The sequence below is a fragment of the Hippichthys cyanospilos genome, chromosome 3 (genome assembly GCF_059441005.1).
Source record: "Hippichthys cyanospilos isolate Australia breed blue-spotted pipefish chromosome 3, RoL_Hcya_1.0, whole genome shotgun sequence".
NCBI lineage: Eukaryota > Metazoa > Chordata > Actinopteri > Syngnathiformes > Syngnathidae > Hippichthys > Hippichthys cyanospilos.
The window spans coordinates 13,323,990-13,339,758 of NC_142371.1; the positions used below are offsets into that span (position 1 = coordinate 13,323,990).

The 15,769-nt window shown below is 40.3% G+C and overlaps 1 protein-coding gene across 3 annotated transcripts; it reads right to left on the minus strand.

Moving 5' to 3' along the window:
* Positions 1 to 977: 977 nt before the first annotated feature.
* zhx1 (zinc fingers and homeoboxes 1) lies at positions 978 to 14,177 on the minus strand. Of its 3 annotated transcripts, XM_088410076.1 has the most exons (9): positions 13,631 to 14,176; positions 12,043 to 12,193; positions 9,951 to 10,220; positions 9,395 to 9,852; positions 8,583 to 8,783; positions 8,291 to 8,503; positions 6,788 to 6,952; positions 5,462 to 6,673; positions 978 to 2,564 (listed from the first exon to the last, which is right to left on the minus strand). In XM_088410076.1, the coding sequence occupies exons 3-9, from the start codon at positions 10,129 to 10,131 to the stop codon at positions 2,292 to 2,294; spliced, it is 2,703 nt and encodes a 900-aa protein (XP_088266202.1). In that variant the 5' UTR covers positions 10,132 to 10,220; positions 12,043 to 12,193; positions 13,631 to 14,176; the 3' UTR covers positions 978 to 2,291. The 3 variants fall into 3 exon arrangements, with proteins under 3 accessions (XP_088266202.1, XP_088266203.1, XP_088266201.1); XM_088410077.1 differs by lacking the exon at positions 12,043 to 12,193 and having other exon boundaries at positions 5,462 to 6,670; positions 13,631 to 14,177; XM_088410075.1 differs by lacking the exon at positions 12,043 to 12,193.
* Positions 14,178 to 15,769: the final 1,592 nt, after the last annotated feature.

Consider the following 15,769-nt stretch of genomic DNA (forward strand, 5'->3'; position numbering starts at 1 on the left):
ATTACACTTTTAAATCACACCACATGATGAGCTTTAGATTAGCAAACCGTTGCGCCAACAATACCAACAGCCAACCCAAACAAACACACACACACACACACACACACACACACACACACACACACACACACACACACACTTACTGTATGTACAAAATGAGCAGTTGTTCGATGTACTTATTGCATGCAGTAACTGACGTGAAGGTTTAAACGCTGGGTACACATGTATATAAGGTACATCTTGTTCTGTTTCATGCCCAGGCACTTACTATTCACATTACGACAAATAATGTGTCAAGATTTCTGCTCATTCGGTTGCAATTAGCAAGCTATCTTAGTGAGCTTATACCAGGCAAGCTGAAAATGCTTTCCGTCAAGTTAGAAAGTGCAAGCATGTAGCATGAATGACAAGTACGAGATGGGGAAAAAAACATAAAAGAGAGTCAGAAGCCCGAGGTTTAACCAAGGTCGTGGACAGAAGTTTACAATGTTTAACTTCAAACAGGCATTGGTAGGCGGCAAAATGCCCATCTTGCTCATGCATCCATTTGCTTTGAGAAAGGCTACCGTAAGTGCTTTGTGGCGACATGGGGAGATCCTCTTGCAACATGTTCACAAGCCCAGTAGGCACATGTAGGTACAGTATGTCTGTAGTAGTTAGCAACAGTCAAAATGGTGCTTTCAGGGACAATTGCCCTTGCCGTGGCTGTGGAAAGGGCAGCTGGGAGTCTTTCCTTACAACAGTTTTTTTTTTTTTTCTTTTATGTGAAGTAAGGGGCTGTGTGAATACATTATCGCTATTGAACATGTCCTTATAGTATCATCGGTTAGTCTGCTGTGAGAAGATAACCGGAAGAAAAATGCTAATGTGTCCAGCCATGTCCATCAAAAAGTCAAGTAACACATGGTTTGAAACAATACAAAACATACAAGCCATTTGTGACCCCCCCCCCCCCCCCCCCCCAAAAAAAAAAAAAAAGTATCCAAAATGCGGCTCAAAGTGTGCAATAAAGCAAAAAACAAAGATGCGGCTGATTCTAAGGAGCCATAAACATCCAAAACCATCTACATATTATTAGAAAAGTGGAAAAACTGGTCAGATTGCTCCTCTGGCAAAACAAACATGATTGTTTAAAAACAAGGCAAGGCAAAATACTGGATTAGATATAAAACAAATATGGGCTCTCAGAGCCTTTGCATGATACATTAAGGTGCCAAATTTGAACTTTCATCCACCGCGTGGAAGAAAAAGTGCATTTAAAACAAGTTTAGTTCAGGTGCTTCATGATTTTTAACATCTGAAATACTGTTTCGAGAACAATACGCCAAGACAGTAGTTATGATTAAGTTGTGATTGTTGTTTTTGTGGATTTCTTTTAACTGATGATTGAGGAGCACGGGGTGCCTTTCATTGACATCGCTAACTGGAAACACTGTTTGTTTGGTTGTTATGGAGGTTGAGGAGCAACACATCCCAATTTGGCAAAGTTTCGGAACCAACGTATGAAATCTAACAACAGCACAATGCTCGTTGTGTTAAAAGGTGCAAACAAAAAAACAAAAGTAAATTGCAGTGCATATAAAAATTACAATCCCCCAACATCCCATTAGTCCTTTTTCTTGTTAAAATGTCGACCAATCACAATTAAGGGAAGACATGAATAGACATCCTTCTAGAAATACGCTGGCATTCACTTACTGTTCATGTACTTTGGCTCATGTTGCTTTAGGTCTATCTATCATGGACTGTCATAATCAACCAGTTGTAAACTCATTCATTCTCATTTCGGTGACAATAGCTTTAAAAAATATGTCCTACGTACAACACTATAGAATAGTTCCACCGCGTGTGTACAAGCTTTTAAGATTTGGGACTACCCTGTAAACACATTAAGGATATCACATTTACTTCAAAGGGAAGAGGAGTGAAAATTTGCTGGCAATTGAAGTTCAAATTTGGGCTTGTGCAATGGTTTTAAAAGGGTACGATACAGTCGAAATGTAAAATATGAAATATGAATCAAGGTGCCACTTATTTTATCATGTACGGAGTACGCAGGTCTTGGTCTTTATCAGTCGGTCGTATTCCATTCGATGCTTGTTTTTTAAGTGTTTAGTTTGAGATTTTTCTTTTTTGTATGCAAAAAAATGCTGTTAAAATCATTTCAATAATGTCAGTAGGTGAGGGCTGGGACTGGGAGATACAGCTAATAATAATGCGCTAGTCTCATCATGATGACACCAATTGCAAATACTTGTAGGATGCCTCAATTGAGCACCGTGTGCACAGATTTAGTCTTCAGATACAGACAAAGATTTCTTCACACTGCGTGATGGCTCCCAAACCTCACTGTCATCTGTATCCTCTTCGTCATGCTCTTCATCATCCTCATCTTGCTCTTCATCTCCCATGCCGTCACCCCTTAGTGCCTTGGTGACGTGTGATGAATCCCCCCTTATCTCATCAGTCGCTTCTCCTTCATCCGCCATTCCCAGAGCTGGCTCCTGGAAGGGGTCCGCGCCCATGTCCAGGCATCTCTGCACCTCAGCAAACCACTCTCGGACCTTCATGGAACAAGAGCCAAGATAAGAATACATAACTGGATGTTGTCATTTTAGCCATCTCATAAAAAAAAAAAAAAAATCTCATACATCACTTGGGCTATATTTACATGTCTTAAATGCTCACTTCTCTCATTTTATGTCTGTCATGTTGACTGTTATGTCTGTCAGTCTAATGTGCAGAAAAAAAAACACATTAATGACGCTTAAGTAGTTTGAAAGTTTGTCAGCCTATGTCAATTTGCCATTGGTTTGGTTCTGAATGTAGAAATGGGATTTGAATGCTATTCAGTGAAGAGGAATACAGGCCCCTAGGCCACCACAAAACCTTGAAAATGGCCAACCGATTTGCTCCATCATTTTTCAAAGAAAGATGTTATGTAGTCATCAACAGAAGAAAATATGAGTAATATATAAGTCCTTGCTTGATTGATTTTTACAATTAAGAAACTAGTCAAACAATGTTAAATAGACCTTTGCATTTTTCCCCATGTCGCCCTCAAACAAATAAAAGTTTGGACACCCCTGACTTAGATTGTAGTTGCAATGATAGTTATGTGGTATGTATTCACCTAAAAGTCACATCTCGTCCCAAAAGGTATCTAAATAGTAACAATCCACTCCACACCGATGGTGGAAGAGGAGTTGCATACGTAAATTTCAAGAGTCAAGACCGCCATTTAGGTAAATACATCTATCTATGGTCGTGTTTTTAGTACTGAGATAGATTGTTGACAAAACTTTGTAAAATCCCAGATCTGGGGTGAAATTTCAGGAGAAATCAGAAATCAGCCATGGAAAGTAATGTGATATAAATGTGTAATCGACTAGATATTTCAGGTGTCTATTTTTCTGAGGACTTTTGAACTTTTACTCCCAACATTTGAAAAGAGATATATGTACTTACTTCTTGCTATATCAAAGAAGTTCCTTACTTGTTTTGACACTGCATAGGCAAGAGGTAAATTCAACGGCAGATGAGAGAGCGATTGAAAGAAATCTTGGAGATTTGTAAAGCAAAAGAAAGAGGAACATGAGAGGAATGTTGATCAAGATTCATTAAAGGACTGTTGAATGAGTCCTTTAATGAATCTTGATTCATCACCATTCATCACCATATTTCTAAGAACTGTTTGATGTTATTGGCGCCAAGATCATCTTTGTGGCGAGGTCATTTTTTCATTTGCCAGCCATTAAAAAAAACAAAACAAAAAAACAAACATGGGCTTAGAAAGCTCAAGTTTCTTCATTTAAAAATAGCTAGGGTTATTTTTTTATTTTTTTATTACAGTATTATGTTTTTTTTCGGCACCAATAGCTAATTTAGCATTTTTTTTGTGAGCCAGCTCACAAAGCTAGCAAAGCTAAAGGAAACACGTTGTGAATGTTTCTGGGGAATATTTTTTCTTCCCACTGGGAGCATTGTGAAAGTTCATAAGAGAGATTCCGAACATTTTCCATCTTTGAATGGAAATTATGTTCTGTACAAAGTTAAAAAAAAAAAGGTAATCTTTTCAAGAGGAGTGGAGAAACAAATGAACAGCGATAAGGTGGTTGCATAAATGTGCACACCCTCAACTGGGATTTGGCTGTGTTCAGAATTAACTAATAACATTAAAACTTAAGTAAAATATAAGTCAACATGGCTGCCACCAACTTCTCATTTACCCAAATAAATTTCAGCTGGTGCAGAGCACACGGCCTCACAGTGTGGCGGTCACGGGTTTGCTTCCTTTTCCGGTCTTTACCGTGCGGAGTTTACTGTGTGCATTTACCCTTGCTTATATTGGTTTGCTTGAGTCGTCACCCACATTTCCAAAAACATACACGGTAGGTGTACTCGACATTCTAATTTGTCCTTAGGAGTGTTTGTGGGTGTTAAGGGTTGTTCATCTTTATTTGCGATTGGCTTGCTATCACTTCACGGTGTGCCCCGCCTCCTTGTCAAGACAAATGGTCAGGGTGGTTGGGTGGGTGGATGAATGGATGCATGGATGGATGCATGGATGGGTGAATGATTTCAACTGGTCAAGCAGGTCATTGCTTGGGTTCATTTTGCATCCTATCAGAAGCCTGACGGTTTTGTGGCAACACAGACGTCTATTTCAAACTGTTCAAAATCTTCGTTTGCCTAGACTCAGGCCCTCGGTTCCAGCTGAGAACAAAAACACCCGTAAAGAACAATGCTGTCAGCAACATGCTTCACTATGGGTATAGCGTTTGCTTTTTGGTGAAAGAGCAGCCAAACACACCTTTAATAATAACTATGGCCAAAATTATTCGTGTTTGTTCAATGAACAATAATAACACTTTTTCTAAATGTGTTCAGGAGATTTTGCTATATTCTTATTGTTACAGTTTATAGCTAGCAAAGGGCATAATCCTGATATCTCCAAAACTATCACTTTGAGAGACCCCCAAAATAGCAAGTTTGTTCAACCATGGAGTGAAAAAGAGCATGCCACGTTTTAACACCTTTAGATTGGTCAATTAATTAGTGAAAATCACAACCAGACGTGGTGATAGACCAATATACTGTATATGGGATTATTTTTTTAACTATGAAATTCACCAAAATGTGATTTGTTAGGTGTTGATGCAACACCAGCCATATGCAATTTATTATGTTTTGTGTGTTAGCTATCTATACCTATACCTATAATGACATGGTATGGGATTTTAGCTAGGAGCTAGGAATATCTGACAAACTACACTCTTTATAACACAAGTAGTGTAGCATTATAGAATGGTAAACATGGGGGACTGTAGGGGCAATATTTAATGCATTGATTCCAGGAAATAATTTGGCGTTGTGGAGTCCAAAATTGAAATGATCTGTGCTGTAATGGGTCAAGTCATGCAGTTTGTGCAATAACATGCAAGTAAAAAGCATTTGTTACCCGTTCATAGCTCATGTTGGTCTTTGTGACAAGCTCATCCAGGTCCTGCTCATTAAGGAAGCGGTGTTTCAAATAATACTCCTTCAAGATGTCCCTTCCACTCTTGAATTTCTTCGGTGGGGGGCATCTGTCCGAGTCTGAACCAAAGGAGGCTGACCGCCTTGGCTGCTTTCGAGTTCGCGATCTCCCCCAACCACGATTTCGGATCCGTCTTTTTCGACTGCCGCCACCTCCCATTTTGTGACTTCCACCGTCAGTCGGGCCATCGATGTTGCCACTTTGATACTGGAAAAACCATTTAAGGTTGCCGTTCTTCCAGGAGTACCGAGAATCCCCGAACCAGCTGACAATGTAGGGTCGCGGGAGGCCGCTCTCTTCAACTAGCTGGTCGTACTCTTCTGTTGAGGGCCACTGAGTCCGCACAAAGGCACTTTTCAAAATGTGGAGCTGCTCTGGAGTCTTTTTCGTCTTATCTTTGATATCTCTGCTGCTGCTACTGGTTGGCGCCTGCTTACTGCGGCCTCCAGGTGGAGTTTGACTACCTTTACGAGAGGAGGAAGCAGTGCGAGAAGCAGCAGCGACCTCTCCAACTTTTCCACCGCCCGCATCGACCTGTCCTGCCTCAGAGAATTCTGGGGAGTGAGTGCTGCTTGTTGTCATTTTCCGTCTTTCCGTGAACCAGGCATCAATCTCCCTCCGTGTCAGTTTAGTTTCTGTCCTCAGGCGGCTCAGCTCTTCATCAGATGGTGTGCCGCTCTTCTCGAAGCTCTCCTCTAACACCACCAACTGCTCTGGTGTCTTCTCCTTAAACTTCTGCAGAGTAAAATCTGGGAAAGGATTCCACGTCTTGGGCCTTGTTTCCTTGTCTTTCGTAGAAGGTGTGCATGGAGGATGAGGAGATGCTGGGGTTTCGTCGCTCGAGTCGATGACAATTGTGGTGTTCGTGCCACTGCTACAGCCGCCGCCTCCTCTGCCGCCTCCGTCGTGAAAAACAATGACATTGCTGTTCTTGGAGTTGCGCTGGTTATACCTGGTGTCACTGAACCATTTTTTAATTTCTCCCTTCGTTAGATTGGTGATTTTCATCAAGCGGGCAATTTCTACATCACTTACAAAGTGGTTTTTAAGGTAGCTAGCTTTCAATTCTGCCAGCTGCTCTTTGGACTTTTTGGGCCGCATACTGAATGTGTCAGCATTCAGGGCAGAGTTCTCCTTCCAAAGAAAAAAGTACAGTTACATGTTAAACAATGTCATAGTCTGAGATTACCAAATGCTATAATGTATTAACAACTGCGCTGAAAGCAAGAGACACAAAGACAGCTATACCTGTGGGGAAAGCGAAGGAGGCTGTACGGTGGTAGCCCTTTTAAGCTCACTGTTTGTTGGGGTTGACTGGCAGGAAACCTTGTTGGAACTCTGGGACTGGCTTGGCAATCCTGCCACAGTCAGGGTGATAGGATTGGTCACCGGAAGATTCCCTCCTGGAGCAACCTGGAAAAGCAGAATTGGAGACAAAGAATATATTCGTCTCTACTGCTTTTACTTGCAATCAATTATTGAAAAAACTAGCCAGTTTTTTTCTTTCCCTTTTGTAATTCTGCTCAGTTTTAATGAAAATTGTCAGAGGAATACTGCACCAGTCAAAAATTTGGACTTTTCCCAAATTCTATTGAATCTGACTAAGATGGCTACTTTATGATCTGTAAGGATTAAATTGCTGTTGATGCTGTGTTTTCAGGGTAAAAACCCATGCCATGGCAATCCATAATGGAAATTGAAAGGCGATTTGTGTGTGTGTGTGTGTGTGTGTGTGTGGAGGGGGGGGGGGGGGGGGGTTGAACGTTTACCCATGATGAACTGCTAAAAATTCCTTTACCAATATTGCACTTTACTTGTTGCCCTGTTGATTACTTCAACAGCTACTTCAAATCAGAACAAGCTTACATATCCCCATGAACCAACACATACCAATCCATATTTGTCCGCATAATAGCCTAAGGAACATTAACTCTGTAATTGAATAGCAGAGGCAGCGAGAGAACCAAAGAGTGGCTTAACCACACACAAAAGCTGAAAAATGTGAACAGATATTGTTAACATTTTGGAAAAAATGGCAGGGAGAAATTGTACAAGTTAGGAAGCGTACAGGCAATAATATGGCATAGTATGAAAAGAATACGGAATGTGGTTACTCTATTGCATTCATTCGTATATTTAAACTTCCATGCGCATTGTGCGAAAAACAAACTAAGTGAAAAAGAGCTACAAAATGAGCAGCCTTAATCGAAGAGATTTTCGTTGACCTGATAATGTCTGAAACCATCCATCTATCCATTTTCGATACGACTTGTACTCATTAGAATCGTGGTGAGCTCAGCTGGAATTTCTCAGGGTTAAAATCTCAGCGGTATTTGTGCGAAAAAAAAAAACTGGATCAGAACGAACAATTCATAGATAGATACTGGTACATAAAAAAACAAATACCATTCAAAGCTATGGAAATTTTCAAGTCTTCAATTAACCTAAGAAAAAATATTTAAAAACGTGAAAGGAAGCACAGTGTGACCAGAAAAGCAAAACATGAAATTTAAGCACCAAACCTTCAAATTCAATGTACTCCTCTGTCTGACTGCATTTAACAAGAACAAACATATTATTACAACACAGCCACTAATTGCATAACGTTGAGAGTAGAGTCAAAGAAAAGTGTGTCTTTATGCTCACTGTCGACCACATTCATTACCTTGGGTAACACCAATATCAAGAATGCTCATTCCCATTTTGCCCACCCAGTGCTGACCGCACAGACTGTACTCTTTCCCCAACTACCTGCGTGAAGACCAAGCCAGGCTGGCCCACGATCTGGCAGGTCTGCAGAATGGACTGCAGGCCATTGGCAGCCGAAAGCTGGTGAGCAGGTATGACAGTGATGGTTTGAGGCACAGTGTGCACAGTGCCATTGAACTGTTTCCTCCTGGCCTCCTCTACTTCCTCTGGGGTCCAGCTGACGCCATGCTTCAGTCGCTGGGCTGAAAACCACACCTGGATATAAATGGTTATCCAGTCATTTTATGGACTAAGTCCTAGATTTTTTAAAGGTTCATATTTCCCTGTTTGCTACCTTAATTTGCTCTTCTGTGAACTGTGTCTGCCCTGCTAGATTGCTGATCTCAGCCATGGAGGGATAGGGAAATTTCTTGTAAGTGCTACCCAGCAGAGGGTTGATGTCCATGGCTGCACTATAAGCAGGAATGCTGCTCAGAGGAATCAGCAGTTGCGGTTGTGCGGATGTATTTTGCTGGGCCTGGAAAGCAGAAAGTACCTGAACAATAGAGGGGGAAAGAGCAATATATATTTAAGATAAAGAAGAAAATGTAAAAGTGACAACCATATGAAAATAAAGAGATACTTAACTTATTTGGCCATAGTAAAAATTCAAGATTTTGCCTATAATTATTTTGATAACTAAATTATTTTTTATATACAATGAATACCCTTGAAACACATTTTGCCACTTGCTGTCTGAAAATGGCATTGTATGTGTTCAGGGCTTAGGTAAGAAACAATCAAGAACTCGACTGAAAATGACAACACATGGCTCAGATAGCAGCCAATTACAGCTCAGTTTGTGAATGTCAAATTACCAAATCCAGAAAACAGGGGCTGCGTGATTGGTCATTACCTGAGACTAGAGTACAAGTGATGTTATTTTCTGTCGACAGCAAAGTATTACATGTACAGGAAGAACAATTTTGTTTTCAATTACAGTATAGACAAAACCTAATTTTACAGCTGAAAATGTCTAAATCAATATAAATTGGGGGGAAAAAAATCTATATTTGGGCACTATTGTTACCGCAGTCTAAAACATGCATGTATCACACAGTACGTATATTCATGCTAGACTTGTAATAAAACATTCTTACACTCTACCTGTGCCAGGCCAGGAGGAATAACGGTGGTATTTAAAATGGATGACTTCCGAGGCTGCTCTAACGCTTGGCTGACCAGTAAGTTTCCTGCTCCAAGCTTTATGGAGTCATGCAGCAGCATCTCTACAGATGCCATTGGACCCAAGGGCGCTTCGATTGGCTGCTGCTCTGATTGCACCTCGCCATCGTCGCCTCCTTCAAAATACTCCACAGCTTCATCTGAAGCCTTAAGGGACACTGCAATCCGTTTGGGTTCAGATTTGGCCTTCATCCTCATAATCGGGGTCTTGCTTAGTGAGATGGCACCAACATTTGTAGCATCTGCTCCTAAATCCTCAGGTGTGTCACACTGCTGATCCTTACTCAGATGGTCACCGACCTGACTCTCAATAGGGTTTGTAGCGCAGCATTTTACTGATAGACTAAGGACGTCTTTGTCCTCCAGGCTGTTGGACTCAGCTACAAAAGCAGCAAAACATAAATTCAAACAAATAAATTAGGTTTAAGGAAAGTGTTTGGGGTGATAAAAAGCGGAGAGTGAGCCAAAACATATTTACCTGTATTTGGTGGTGTGGGGACAACCACTAATGTTTGATCCAGCTCCCCTGCGGTTGGAACCTCCTCTACTGGCCCCTTGACTTCCTCAGCTTCTACTTCCATCTTCCTTTCAGTTGTCGCTTCCAACTCGTCAGAGGGCAGCACCATGCAAGGCGTGGTCGACTTTCGGCGGCTCGACATTGTGAAAATGTCTTCTTCTCAAGGTTAGGACAGTCTGAGAGAAGAGTTGAGCCTCACATGTCTCAAGTAGCCATGCTCACCTTGGATTTCTGGTGGAAAAACAACACGTCACAAAAGGTTTTATTCGTACAACTTACATGATTTATTTTTCTATTAATGCAGTTTGACATTGATTTTACATGTGTGAAATTTTAGAAGGTGACATCCACATCCAAATTATTGGTCAAATAGCTCATACATTTCTCTTTCATATATTTCCAAAAACGAGCAGAGCTACCTAGTGGATGGCACATCTGTCTCACAGTTCAAAGGTTCAGGCTCAAATCTCTGCTCTGACCTTCAGATTATTATCTATAAAAAATTGCATAAGTATAGCTAAACACTAACAAGCCATATAAATCAACTTTCAACAACTTGTCATTAGTTTTTACAGCATTTATACGGGTTACTGCTTGGTCTAAAACAGAAAAAAATAACCAAGTGCATCAAAGTGGCTGAAACATAAATAAATACAGTAAATACTTATTTTATTGCAATTACACTTCACATGACAAAAACAAAGGGTTTTTCTTGGGTCATCCCAGTATTTGAGAAGCACTGAGTTAATTGAGCAATCTAAATTGAATTTCCTGGATAATTCACATTGCTCTGATGGGGACAAGCAGTAGAAAATAATTGAAGGAGTTATGTTCCCAAAATACTGAAAAAAAAGTTGATTTCTTCCTTTTTTTGATGGCTACGATTCCAAAATAAATTAGAATTTACTAGAAAATGTTACTAGAAAATGTGCAAAGAAATTGAGTGTGGAGGCATAAGCGCTGAAGGGAGAGGCGTTGAATGGTGGAATGATGTTGAATGATTGAATGGGTTGAATGTGTGAAGAAATGTGAACATTAAAAAGTTGGAACGGTTTGAATGGGCCAAATAATGTAGAAGATACAAGAAAAAGTGGAAATTGTGTGGGTATTCAAATTGCAAAAACATAAATTAATAAGTGAAAGAAAGTGTATGGCAGTGGAAAGAACAATATTTAAAAATAAAGTGAATGTGAAATGGGAAAGCTCAAACTGTGAAATGTTAAATCACCCTTTGGATATGAAGATTGGAATATTGAGGTGGAAATATAGAATTATGATAAAATATTAATATGTATGAATTATTGGAACGATGGGAATGATGAATTAGGCAATATGAATGAGTTCAACTTTGTGAATATGAAATGGGAAAGCTCAAAAGGTGAAATGTTAAATCTCCCATGGAAATGAATGGGAACCCCTTCAATTGGAAATGAATTGTGATTTATTAAAAGGGTGAAAAATATGGAATTATGGGAAAATATTGAAAATGATGAATTACTGGAATGATGGGAATGATCCCTAAGGTGAGATGAATGAGCTAAATACTGAAAATATGAAATGTGAAAGCTGTAAATATTAAATATAAAATCACCCAATGTTAAGGAATGGGATTTTTTGGAGTGGAAAACAGGGAATTGTGGCAAAACAATGAATAATTGGAATGAGAAAATGGAAGTAGTCGTCGCACGATTAATTGGAATAATAGAAAATTGGAACGTGTGACTCGGATGAACTGGAAATGAGTTGAAACGCGTCAGAAAACGGGCGGATTAAAAAAAGAGGAATAACATGTGCTTTCGCCTTCACACAAATATCATTAAATGTTAACAGAAAATGTGTGTGTGCTTGCAATGAAGAAATGCTTTGTCGTGAGAATTAATGCCCTCCTTTGCAATGAATTTTTTTTTTGTTGTGAGAAGGAATTTTGTCTCAAACCGCCATGGGGAGGCCAGCTGAGACTGGCCTGCTCAGGCTCAACCGTAGACAGATGTCACTTCACTTGCACACACATAGAAGGACAAGTACACTGGGTTCCGGTCATGGTTTTTCTCACCGGCAGCACTTTTGCCCTTTTAGGGCTGGAACCTTCATGTAACTAGGGACCTCTGAATTCAGTAAAAAGATATATGCAGTTGGAAGAAGCTGCTCCAGAACGCAGCAGAATTGTACTTGTGCAGTCCTTCTTCATTCTCCTCATGCATGAGCTGGTAAAAGAATATTTGGACAACTCAATTACTTACACAAATGTCCCGACTATACAGAACAGCTCAGCATAATTATTCTACACAATTGCAATCACAACAAAGTGGTAATGTGAATGCAGATGTAGAGCAACAACCTATAAGTGAATGTCCGTGCCACTCAAACCATTTCATGACCCTATTCCCATGGTGACTAAAAGGAAGATCGTTATTTTTAAAAATCCTATAAGTATGCTTAAACTTGTATGCTTTTCAACATGAACAAAAGAAAAAAACAATATAATTCAACTTTCAATAAAAGTTAACTTTACTTAAAACAGGGTTTATACTGGTTACAGGTTAGTCTGAAAGTGAAAAAATGCATTAAAGATTTGGCCTTTTTTTTGTTTAAGGCAGTAAAAAAAATGCCAAATGAAAAATGAAAACCATTTTTGACCAAACGAAACTTGTGAAAAAAAACAAACAAATCAATAAATAATACAGGTAAATTGATCTGGAGGTATCAACAGGTAAATTTACAGTACAGGTACAGGTACAGGTAAATTTATCTTCATAATTTTAACCTGAAGAAAAAGGTATAAACAATTGTACTGACTGTTTTCTAAATGGCATTATGCATCTTTGTGATTAAAAAAAAAATGTTCGACAGTATTTTAAAAATTTTAAATTCCAGGATAGACTTTGACAACAAGAGTGCCATTGTACCACCAGGAGCTTTCGATGTGCATACACTTCACACAGCAAAAGCAAAGTGTGTTCCCCCGTCCGCACAATTTGAGAACTGGTCTGTATGGCGGTGAAATGTTCGGATCTGAAATCATGGTAATTACCAAATGAGACAATGTTAGTAGTGCCCACTTTGTTTTGTGCTTCACATGTCAATCGCCTGGTAATTTGAGTATCTCAATATTTTGGGTATCTCAGTCATGTATGTTATGTACACGCTGTCAAAATTCAAAGTCTCGAATATTGGTGGCAGCTCTGTTTGATCCGCAAAATATATGGACAAACAAGTATTAGCTTTCCCAAAGCGAATAAAAACGGAATAATACAGAACTCTCCTTGTCAATGCAAAATGATATGACTCATGTACTGGATCTCATATTGTGCAAGTGGCCATGATGATGTGGCCGCTGTGTTTGTATTTATATCGTGATGTCTGCAGCAGTCCATTTAGTGTAAAACAGGTGTGCACGTCCGTGCTAACTTGTGATCAGACTAAGTTGAGTTATGTCTGCAGATAACCCTGGTTGAGACTACAGTAGTCGCATTTCATATGTAGTTGAGTGATTCGGCGGCAAGCTAACGATGTTCACACATTGTTCTGGAAAGGGCGTCAATTTTAGCAATAAGACAAGTAGCATGTGTGCGAGGGCGGCCAACTAGCCACTGCTAGCAACCACGAAATGCTGTACTGTACATGTCTGCCGGCTAACTTACTGCAACTACACGAGCGTGCGCGAGCGCCGTGTTGCTGCCAGGCTGTCGAGGCGAGGTGAGGCGAAGACTGATAGATTTCCTTTTCCTGGGACTCCCCTGAGAAGCTTTCAGCGTCTGTCTGGCTCTGTCTCTTGCGGTCTGCCCAATCCAGCGGCTAAGCATTTAACCAAAACCGGGCCGAGACGCGCTGGTGGCGCGGACGTTGGCGGTGCTCGTCTGTCGGTTTCCCAACGCCGACGACGGGAGATACCCGTGCAAACGAACCGGTAGAGCGGCTACGACTCCCGCCTGTGGATGCTGAAAACACCGGACATCTCTCACCATCTTCCGAGCAGGTTATCGTCTGTCTCGACAAGCATCGTGTAAGGCTCTATTAATTAAAAAAGAAAAGAAACAAACAAACAAAAGCGATTATAACCATGGGGTGTTCACTGGTGCTGCATTAGTTCGCTGACCCAATTCTGAATTTTAACAGCGGGATTTTTTTTCCTAACAATGATCAGCGTCATTATTCTGACTCGACGTGACGTCATTCCTCGGCGACTTTCGGTGCTCTTAAAATGGAAAATATCAAAAACTAGATATTCTTAAGATAATTGTTGCTGGGGCAAAGTTCTTTTTGAATTCATTTAAGAAACCTGGTTATTTTTAAAATTGCAAGTGAAAAGTAAAAGGGCTATCAACGGTAGTACGTCTCTGTTGCCGAGCCAAAATGTCCTTACATGACCTATCAGGGCAGCACGGGAATCTGCTTGAGGCCAAAACTGACACTGCGCTTTCTTTTAACCCTTTGCCGCGACTGTCATTTTGACCGAAGATGCCTAACAACGGTGTACGTACCTAATGTCAATTTAAACCCGTTTTCGAACCGTTCGGACTCGAATTAACAGCAATTTGGGGATTTATTTATTTATTTAAATAAGAGAACACTTTTCCCTACTGTCAGAATATATAAAGGGCCGGCTTGAGCATGAAGGGTCAGTTTTCACTAACAAGCTCAGTTTGTGTATTTTTTAATCGGCATTTTGATACTATTATTTTGCATTTTAATTTGATAAAATTGTTTCCGAGAAATGGGCAATATGGCCACGCCCCCATGTTATGATGTGCGTCAGAGCAGGGACCTGGTAATTTCTCCACTGGAAATCATTGTACTTGCGTCGTTTATTGTCCCCAATAATGGGCATTTCTTAAAATATCTTAATTATGAGCCTCTCCGTCGCCGAGTTTTATGAGAATTGAGGAAATGTAGAAATGTGTATTGTGCAGGCTTTATTCAGTCTGAGATGAGGCACCGACTCGCACAATGCTTCTTGCCCCTGCGCCGTATGTGTAGAGCATAAAAGCACCAGTCTGGCTGGATATTTTCAGACATTGAAGACAGCGCAAAAATAGTGCCTCCACAGTGGCCACACTCTGCTATCAATTGGCCCTATTGCTTGAGGTCCGGTTTTTCAATTCATTTCTGGTTCCTAATGATTCTTCAATCAATCAATCAATCAATCAATCAATCAATCAATCAATCAAATTTTATTTATATAGCCCTAAATCAACGAAGTCTCAAAGGGCTTCACAGATGAAAAGAGGTCGTACAGAGACATCTTTTCAGTATAAGGTACACAACAGCATACCCTGTCAAAGCTCCCAGAAGGGGAAGGAAAAACTCAAAAACCCCAATTTGGGGAAAATCAGAAACCTCCAGAAGGGACCACAGGTGGGAGGAGCCCCCTTCCAGGCCCACAGGTTGAAGTGGATGCTGCATGTACCAGACACAGAAACAATATAAATTACAGAAAACATATTATGCTATATAGTACAGTGATGTCTTGACAGCAGGCAAAGCCATTGGGCAGGAACCATCCCACATTCCAGCTAGGTGGACCGCAGATTCTTGAATGTGATTCTTGGAAAAAAAAAAAAAAAAAAACCTTTTCAGTTATTTGCAGACAAATCATATCAAATTGATTTACCGTTTGTGAACTCTACAAGTTATCCAAAGGACTATTTTTAACCATTCATTCATAGTCCCTAGTCTTAGTCATTCACACACAGACGATGCACGACTAGTGTCAGGGACATTGAGGACTTTGAGGAAGACCGTTTTTAATGAAGGAAAGTATGCATTCCAAATACTATGTC

What these genes read in the sequence shown, in the direction of transcription:
- zhx1 (XM_088410075.1), bottom strand. Translation starts at nt 10,131, where the DNA reads ATGTCGAGCCGCCGAAAGTCGACCACGCCTTGCATGGTGCTGCCCTCT. An exon ending in TTCCTCCTGGCCTGGCACAG is followed by an intron (nt 8,784 to 9,394) that starts GTAGAGTGTAAG and finishes TCTATTGTTCAG; the next exon opens with GTACTTTCTGCTTTCCAGGC. An exon ending in CTGGCTTGGTCTTCACGCAG is followed by an intron (nt 6,953 to 8,290) that starts GTAGTTGGGGAA and finishes CTGCTTTTCCAG; the next exon opens with GTTGCTCCAGGAGGGAATCT.